Source organism: Dendrobates tinctorius, unplaced genomic scaffold (assembly GCF_039654945.1).
Source record: "Dendrobates tinctorius isolate UK_male_01 unplaced genomic scaffold, ASM3965494v1 ptg000151l, whole genome shotgun sequence".
Taxonomy (NCBI): Eukaryota; Metazoa; Chordata; class Amphibia; order Anura; family Dendrobatidae; genus Dendrobates; species Dendrobates tinctorius.
This window is the reverse complement of record NW_027361818.1, coordinates 17,062,422-17,072,004: the sequence shown is the minus strand read 5'-3', so window position 1 is coordinate 17,072,004 and position 9,583 is coordinate 17,062,422. Positions and strand designations below refer to the sequence as shown.

At 41.1% G+C, this 9,583-nt stretch overlaps 1 protein-coding gene across 1 annotated transcript in view; it reads right to left on the bottom strand.

Moving 5' to 3' along the window:
* Positions 1–546: 546 nt before the first annotated feature.
* LOC141049998 (NXPE family member 3-like) overlaps positions 547–9,583 on the bottom strand; it is a 28,229-nt gene continuing 19,192 nt past the window's right edge. Inside the window, exon 6 of the mRNA XM_073546837.1 lies at positions 547–1,258. Within this exon, the coding sequence (XP_073402938.1) occupies positions 726–1,258 (533 nt within the window). The 3' untranslated portion in view covers positions 547–725. The remainder of the gene's footprint in view (positions 1,259–9,583) is intronic.

Genomic DNA, 9,583 nt, shown 5'->3' with positions numbered 1-9,583 from the left:
TTTGAAATTACAAATTTTTAGAAATTTATCAAATTACTGATATAGGAAAAATTTATATCTTTGTTCCATATTAGTGGATAGAAAAATATCAAAGTCTGAGATTCCACAGTGGTTGCTACCTTTTTACGGCTAATTGTAAAGGTCATAACAAATAGCAAGCTTTCAAGACTACTCAGTTTTAACTTCCATTTAATACCGAAAAGATTGATTTTCACATTCCTACTTATTGCAGTAATAATTTATGCTCAAAGAAGAACCTATTCAATGGCAAAGCTACAGATTCAGCTGGACGCATAACTTACAGAGGTTGTCCCCTACTTTGATATTGATGACCTATCCCTAGGATAAGTGATTGTCTGATTGGTCAGGTTCTGACGTCCGGCACCCTCACTGATCAGACATCAGACGTTCTTGATGTCGGTGACTGCCGGCTGGAAATACTCACTTGTGGAGCTGGCCATCTTCTGATGGCCATGGCTGGGTACTACACATCCGCCCTTTATTGATTTGATTACGAGGCAGATGTGTAGTACCCTGCCAGCTCTTCAAGAGAACATCTCCGACTTTCAGCCACTACCACACTGATAACGTCTCATTGGTGGGGGTGCAAGATGTCAAACCCCAACTGGTTAGACATTGATGACCTACCCTAAGGGTATGTCAACAATGCTGAAGTAGTGTAGTGGACGACCTCTTTAATGCCACTTATGTCACTGTACTTCACATTATTTAGGACATATAAAGGACAACATCAGATCCACTTCATTTTTTATAATGATCTTTTTTGGGTGAAGATCCTCTGGTTCTCGATGGCAAGAGGTCATTTGCCAGGTATCTAATATAGTGACCGGCAGCTTGGAAAATATGGCTCTCATAACTGTGTCCAACTGATAGGACAACCAGTCATTAACAAAGGGAAAATTGTATCCAGTGTTGGCTGACTTAATAATTATCTTTGTGTCAGGGCTATGTTCCAAAAGTCTAGTTACAGCTTCGCGAATATACCAGAGACGTTGAATATACAGTTCTAATGGATAGGTGGAAAAATGAGCCCAGCAATTCAGGACGATCACCATTCCTTCCCGAGCTCCCAGTCCATCCAGCTCTGTAGCAATGTAATGTAACTCTTTAACTCCGGTACGTACAATACGTAGAGGCTTCTGATGTGCTCTCCAGTGTACGAGATAGCTATTCTCTGCATCTGTGGCAAGTAATGGACCTGCGTGGTGGGGCACATGGAGGTCTATTTGCTTGAGAGCTGTAGATATATATTTTAAGAAAGAAAATTTAGCCATTAGTGATTAAAAGAATTAGACCTTCTTTAATATTAGCAAAAAGGATAAAGCATAAAATTTGATCTCATACAAAAGCTTGAAGGACACACAAGTTTGTTGACTATTATACTGCAGCAACCTTCAAGAAAGTTAACTGCCTTGCTTCTAGACCGGATGCATTGCTCAGTTTTATTTAAAGCAATGTGCCATCCATCTCTGCACAACATTTTTACATTGACATATAAATGCCGTTTCAATAGCATTCTGATTTTTTTTATAAATATTTTCCACATAGACCACTGAGAATATCTTTTTAATGAAGTAATGAACTGGGAAGAATTTCGACTTAGACAAATAGAGGTGGATTGCGAACCTAAAGTGGCTCAAAAAAAACATCAAAATGTTTCCTTTTGTAGGAGGTGGGTCAAAATTAGCAGCAAACAATACTAAGAAAATTGGGAGTTGGAGAGAAAATCAGTTTACAGGGTCAAACATGATTAGGAGACATTTCAAATGTTAAACTGGTGTCCTTACAGCAGCTTATGGAGGGAGCACATTGATAAACAAGTCGCAATATCACAGGTTCAGCTATTAACTTCACAAGAGGTTTCACAGTCTGGCTCCCACATTCACACTGGCAAAAACTATATCACCTGTAGAAGATCTTCAGAAAACTTGGAAACAGTAAAGTCTGTACCTGGCACTGAACTCTTGAGAACCGGCGACTGTAAACTTAGGTGACCTCAGTAAAGTTATCGCAGTCCATCAGCTATGAACTTCCATAACCTTAGTGACGTTATTGCTCATCATAGCAGACAGATCTACGTGCTACTGTCAGTATGTTCTGCTGTACGTGCTAAGGAGTCACATTGGTCACAGCTCAGCCCTGCTTCTGGATGGAGCAGTTGGGGATCATCATGGGACCTCATCGTTATGGATTAGTGCGGATAGGTAAGGATTACTTTGATTTTTTCTTTTAATTGCATCTCAATAGATGGGTAAAAGAGGGGATCTGTCGAGGAGTGTTTTGTTCAAATAAAGGACTTTTTTCTTTGTATGTATTTCCTATTTTTGACTATAAGGTCAGTAATGGGGGTGTCTTATAGACAGAAATATTTTACAAATTGCCAAAGGCAAATAATGCCTAATTAAGGACTCTGAAATAAATTTTTTATTTGTGCTGTTAAAAAGAAAGTACTATTAATAATTACACTTTCCAATGTGTACTAGTTTAGGACACAGGTATATTAATTTTGTAGACTCACATTTTTTTAAGTAAGTCACAAACCTAATCCTATTTTATGATAGTATTCATGGGTATGAAGCAAGGTGAGGCCGCTACAATCACTGACTGGTACTTATTAAAATTTGCTCCTAAGCTTCCCCAAATTGTTTTGCCAGCTAGATTGGCATCTTCAGAGGGTTGAGGCTGTAATTACAGTTGGAAACAGCTGGCATCAACCCTAAAACCATTACTCTTCTTATCAACGCACTAGGACAAGCAGGAATAGCGGAGAATAAGTGCCAAAAATTGTACATGTAATGGATGTGTCATTTATACGGCCGCTGAGGGCTGCTGTTTTTAATCTGGGATGGGGCCAATATCCATGGCCCCTAAACAGGCTATTATTATCAGCCTGTAGTTGTTTGCATAGCATTTGCTCTTTATTAAATATAGTAGGAACCCCACCCAACTTCTTTTGGATGATTCCCCTTTTAATAACCATTAAAGGCTACTCAGACAGTTATGAGGTGATATTAATATAATAGGAACCTTTATGGATATTGGCCCCTTCCCAGTTTAAAAAAAACAGCTCAAAGTTTTCCCTCAGCTGGTTTTCAAAAAGACGGGAACCATCCTCTTTTTGTTTGTAACAGAATCAGGCCAGGTCACGTGTTGTGCCATTACTTGATATGTCTGTGATGGTGTCGGAAGTGCCCACAGCCTTAAACCTTGTTGACTGGCAGTGCAGCAAACTTTCAATAAACTTTATTAGGATGATGAACCCAAACAGGAAACCTGACATACACTAAGTAGTCCGTGTTCAGGGTTGGGTACCAGACACTAGAAGTTCAGTACTAACAACAAACTTTCCAGTTCAAGTTCGATCATCCCTACATAGTACTATTGATAGCAAACCCGAATGCTAAAATTCGGGGTCTGTATCGGACACCTTGTGTTTTTGCATGGACTCTGATTACAGCCTTTTCACAAAAGTCTGTGTTACTGTTTGGGTTCAGCAGCCCTAGCAGTGCTTGGAGAAAGGTTGCAGCACAGCCAATCAACAACTTTTTCCAGTGTAGGAACTTCCGGCTCTATCACAGCCAAGCCAAATATTGGCATAGCTGTGATTGGAAGGCGTACCATGTAGAAAAAAAATTATAATAAAAAATGACATGTGGTCCCATCTATTTATGATAACAAGCATAGGAAAAGCAGACAGCTGAGGGCTGGTATTTTCAGGCTGGAAAGATCCCAGGATATTTGGCCCTCCCCAGCCAAAAAATGGCAGCCTACACTTGTCCCAGAAAAGGCACATCCATTGGATGCCCCCATTCTGGCACTTTGTCTGACTCTTCCTACTTGCCCTGGTGCATTGGCAAACAGAGTAATATTTTAAGGTTGCTGTCATCTGTGAAATGTCAGCTGACATCAAGCTCATAGGTTAGTAATGGGCATGACGCCTATCAGACTCCCCATTACTAACCTGATAATTGAATAGTTAAAAAATCACACACACAGGAAAAAAATACTTAATTTGAATAAAGACTCCCCCATGCTTCATTGTTTACCCATTTAGTAATTAAAAATAAATCCAGAAAATTTCAACTGTAATCCAAGAGTGCAATGTCTCATGATGTCCATCAAATCCTATTGAGTTTCGTTCTGAGAAAGTGGTCGCTCATTAGTCCAGCACCCTCATTGCCCTGGTGAGAACCGGCGCTGTGAACTGAGATAATCTTACTGAGGTCACCTAAGTTCACAGCAGTCGGTTCTCACAAGCGCAACATGTGCGCTGGACTAATAAGCGACTAATGAGATGCCAATTCTGATGTTTAGACTCAGTTCTTCCCAATTGCACTGGTGCAGGAACAATTGGAGTAATTGGTTTTGGGGTGAGTAATGGAGAGGTGTCAGTCAATCACCCACATTTCTAACGCAATAGCAAAAATAACCCACACACAGAAAAAATCCTTAATTTGAATAAAGGCTCACCAACAAAATGATCCCAAAACGTAATCCATGTTCAGGCTCTTGGTCTCTGGCATGTATTGATAGCAATAAAGCTACTGATATGCACAGGTGCCAGCCTATCAATACTCTCATCAGTGTCACATGATCTTGTTGATGTCAGTGAGAGTAGGTGATGCTGTGGACAGTAGTAGTCATCAGCTAGCATCTACCTGGTGGTAGCCTCATCACCATTGGTCATAGCCACTGTGTGGCAGCGTGAAAACCCGTGGAAGCCCACGATACTTAGCAACTGTTACCGGTGGTGACTTCAATAAAGTTGCCACCAGTCAGAGCAGCACAGTTGGAACTGCTGGATTTCCGGGTAACTGAAATGAATTTTTTTTTACAGTTTGGTCGATGCCGGCGAACATGAACATTCATGAATCCACCCATCCTTAATTATTACAAAGCTAAACTAGGATGTTGAGAAGTATACAGCCTAACAGAAGTTATGTCGCTTATCCATGTCATGTAAGTAAAAGCTTATAACCTGACGTTAAATTCATCCATTGGTTGTATAAATTATTCTTTTGAAAGCTGAAACCCTCTGAAATGTGGTTTAGGTTAAGAAAATAAATTGGCATCAATGCAGAAATATTGATCATTTAATGGACCCAGAATGGTCAGATTTTGGCAAGACAAAAGTTTTGTCGCCCACAGAAAGTAGAATCATAGAATCATAGAGTTGGAAGGGACCTCCTGGGCCATCTGGTCCAACCCCCTGCTCAAAGCAGGATTCACTAAATCATCCCAGTCAGATGTCTGTCCAGCCTCTGTTTGAAGACTTCCAATGAAGGAGAACTCACCACTTCTCGTGGCAGCCTGTTCCACTCATTGATCACTCTAACTGTCAAAAAGTTTTTTCTAATATCTAATCTGTGTCTCCTCCCATTCAGTTTCATCCCATTGCTTCTAGTCTTTCCTTGTGCAAATGAGAATAAAGATGATCCTTCTACAATGTGACAGCCCTTTAGATATTTGTAGACAGCTATTAAGTCTCCTCTCAGTCTTCTCTTTTGCAAACTAAACATTCCCAAATCCTGCAACCTTTCCTCATAAGACAGGGTTTGCAGACCGGTCACCATTCTGGTCGCTCTTTTCTGAACTTGCTCCAGTTTGTTGATGTCTTTTTTAAAATGTGGCGCCCAAAACTGGACACAATATTCCAGATGAGGTCTGACCAAAGAGGAGTAGAGGGAAATAATGACTTCACGTGATCTAGACTGTATGCTTCTGTTAATACATCCTAGAATTGCATTTGCCTTTTTTGCTGCTGCGTCACACTGTTGACTCATATTCAGTCTGTGATCTATTAGTATAGAATTGGGGGGTTTCCACTGCTCTTAAATCACAGAGATATGGCACTCAAACTTAATAGGTAACATTTCCCACATGTTTACTTTACATCAGCACAATTTGGCACAATTTGGGATCCCAAATTTTTTTTTGTTAGGAAGTTATAAGCGATTTCTCATTTTTACAACACCATTTTAATTTTAGGGACCACATCACATTTGAAGTCACTTTTAGGGGTCTATGTGATAGAAAATACCCAAAAGTGACACCATTCTAAAAACTGCACCCCTCAAGGTACTCAAAACCAGATTCAAGAAGTTTATTAACCCTTCAGGTGCTTCACAGGAATTTTTTGAATGTTTAAAATAAATGAACATTTTTTTCACAAAAAAAATTAATTCAGGTTCACTTTTTTATTTTACCAAGGGTAACAGGAGAAATTGGACAGGAAAAGTTATTGTGCAAATTGTCTTGAGTACGCTGATACCTGATATGGGGGGGGGGAACCACTGTTTGGGCGCATGGCAGAGCTCAGAAGGGAAGGAGCGCTGTTTGACCTTTTCACTGCAAAATTGGCTGGAATTCAGATCGGATGCCATGTCAAATTTGGAGAGCCCCTGGTGTGCCTAAACAGTGAAAATCCCCCACAAGTGACCCCATTTTGGAAACTAGACCCCCCAAAGAACTTATCTAGATATGTGGTGAGCACTTTGAACCCTCAAGGGCTTCACAGAAGTTTATAACGTACAGTCGTACAATTTAAAAATCATATTTTTTCCACAAAAATGATCTTTTCACCGCCAATTTTTATTTCCCAGGGGTAACAGGACCCTAAAAGTTATTGTGAAATTTGTCCTGAGTACGCTGATACCCCACATGTGGGGATAAACCACTGTTTGGGCGCATGGCAGAGCTCGGAAGGGAAGCAGCGCCATTTGACTTTTTTGGCTGGAATTTAGATCGGACGCGTGTCACGTTTGGAAAGCCCCTGATGTGCCAAAACAGTGGAAACCCCCCCAATTCTAACTCCAACCCTAACCCCAACAGACCCCTAACCCTAATCTCAGCCCTAACCCTAGCCCTAAGCCTAGCCCTAACCCTAACCCTAGCCCTGACCCTAAGCCTAACCCTAATGGGAAAATGGAAATAAATAATTTTTTTTTAAAATGTTATTATTTTCCCTAACTAAGGGGGTGATAACGGGGGGTTTGATTTACTATTTATGGCGGTTTTTATATTTGGCAGCTGTCGTGCACTAAAAGACGCTTTTTATTGTAAAAATAGTTTTTGCATCACCACATTTTGAGAGCTATAATTTTTCCATGTTTTGACCCACCGAGTCATGTGAGGTCTTATTTTTTGCAAGATGAGTTGACGTTTCTACTGGTACCATTTTCGGGCATGCAGCATTTTTTGATCGCTTTTTATTCCGATTTCTGGGACGCAGAATGAACAAAAATCAGCGTTTCATGAATTTCTTTTGGGGGGGTGCATTTACACCATTCCGCCTGTGGTAAAATTGATAAAGCGGTTTTATTCTTCGGGTCAGTATGGTTACAGCGATACCTCATTTATGTCGTTTTTTATGTTTTGGCGCTTTTATGCAATGAAAACAATTTTATATAAAAAATAATTATTTTTGCATTACTTTATTCTGCGAGCTATAACTTTTTTAGGTTTTCTCTGATGATGCTGTGTTGCAGCTCATTTTTTGCGGGACAAGATGACGTTTTCAGCGGTACCATGTTTATTTATATCCGTCTTTTTGATCGCGCGTTATTGCACTTTTTGTTCGGCAGTATGATAACAAAGCATTATTTTTTGCTTCGTTTTTTATTTTTATTTTTTAAGGGGTTTGCTAAAGGGGTTAACTAATGGGACAGTTTTATTGAGTGGATCATTATGGACGCGGCGATACCAAATATGTGTACTTTTATTGTTTTTTTATTTTCTAAAAATGAATTTATTAGGGAATTTTTTTAAATTTATTTAGCGATTTTTTATAAATTATTTTTACACTTTTTTTTAACTTTATTACAATGTCCCAGGTGGGACATCACTGTCATGTGACAGATCGCTGATCTGACACATCACAGATCGCTGTGACAGATTAGCGATCTGACACAGGCGCTGTAGCAGGCTTCCTCATGCCTGAGCTCTGCAGGCACTGAGGAACCCGGCTCCCTGCAGGCCCCCGAAGGTCCCTGCTGCCATATTAGATCTGGGGACTTGCAGGGAAGAAGGCCCCTGCAGCAGCGCTGCACATTGCGCTGTTTCGGGGGTCTCAGGGAAGCACGGAGGGAGCCCCCTCCCTGCCGATGCTTTCCTGATCCTCCGGTACACTGCGATTATGTTTGATCGCAGTGTACCGGGGGTTAATGTGTCGGGGCAGTCCGTGACCGCCCCTGACACCTAGTGTCGGGTGTCAGCTGTGATAAGAAGGTGACACCCTTCCGTGATCAGTGGCGCTCCCCACGGGAGGCACCTCTGATCGCTATGACGTACTATTCCATTCTTGGGACTTAGGTCCCAGGTCACATGGACGGAATAGTACGTCTAATGTAGGAAAGGGGTTAATATTTTGTGTGACTTCCATGAGCTTGAAGGACTGCATCCATGCGGTTCAACAATGATTCATACAATTTATTAATGAAGTCATCAGGAATAGCAAAGAATGCAGTCTTACATGCCTCCCAGAGTTCATCTAGATTCTTTGGTTTTGTCTTCCAAGCTTCCTCTTTCATCCTACCCCAAACCTGCTCAATGATGTTCATGTCTGGTGACTGGGCTGGCCAGTCCTTGAGCACCTTGATCTTTTTTGCTTGGAGGAACTTTGTTGTAGAGATGGATGGATGAGATGGAGTACCATCCTGCTGCAGAATTTGACCCCTTTTATGATTTGGAATATATGAGGTAGCTAATACTTCTTGATATTTTAGGCTATTGATATTGCCTTCCACCTTGCAAATGTTTTGCACACCCCCATACTGAATGTAACCCCAGACCATGATCTTTCCACCACCAAATTAAACTGTTTTCTGTGTGTATTTTGGATCCATACGGGCTTCAGTAGGTCTCCTGCAGTATTTTCAGTGGCTATGGTGTAATTCTACTGAAGATTCATCAGAGAAATCCACCTTCTGCCACTTTTCCAGCGTCCATCTGTTTTGCAGGCTGTGGGACTTTGCAAATGCCACACGGTTTTTTATTTGCCTTTTGTTTAGTGCTGGCTTCTGGGCACTGATTCGACCATGGAGGCCATTTCGAGACAGAATCCTATAAACGGTTCTAGTTGACACAGGGACTTGAGGTGACCAGGCCTGTTGGAGCTCTGCTGCAGTGGAAGAGGGGCTTGCTTTGCGTTTTCTAAACAACAAACGTTCCTCTTGAGCAGTTGTCTTGCAGGGTCTGCTGGACCTTGGCTTGTCAAACACATCTCCAGTCTCTTCTAATCTTTTTTTAATTCTTTGTACTTGATGCTGAGACACATTAAAGGTACCAGCCACCTCTGCAGTGGATCTGGTCTTTAGCCTCTTGATAATCCAGGCTTTGGTCGCAGGGTGGATTTTTGGCTTGTTGTCAGATTACTAGTTGCAGTTCAAGTGAAGGTCTGGGGTGCTGGGTTTCTTTTTATACACACCCACTAATTAACCCATCATTTACTGAGCACAGGTGAGGATGTAAACTAGGATTGGGGGCATTATATGACCAGGCGACCAAACTTTTGTCTTGCCAAAATCTGACCATTCTGGGTCCATTAAATGATCAATATTTCTGC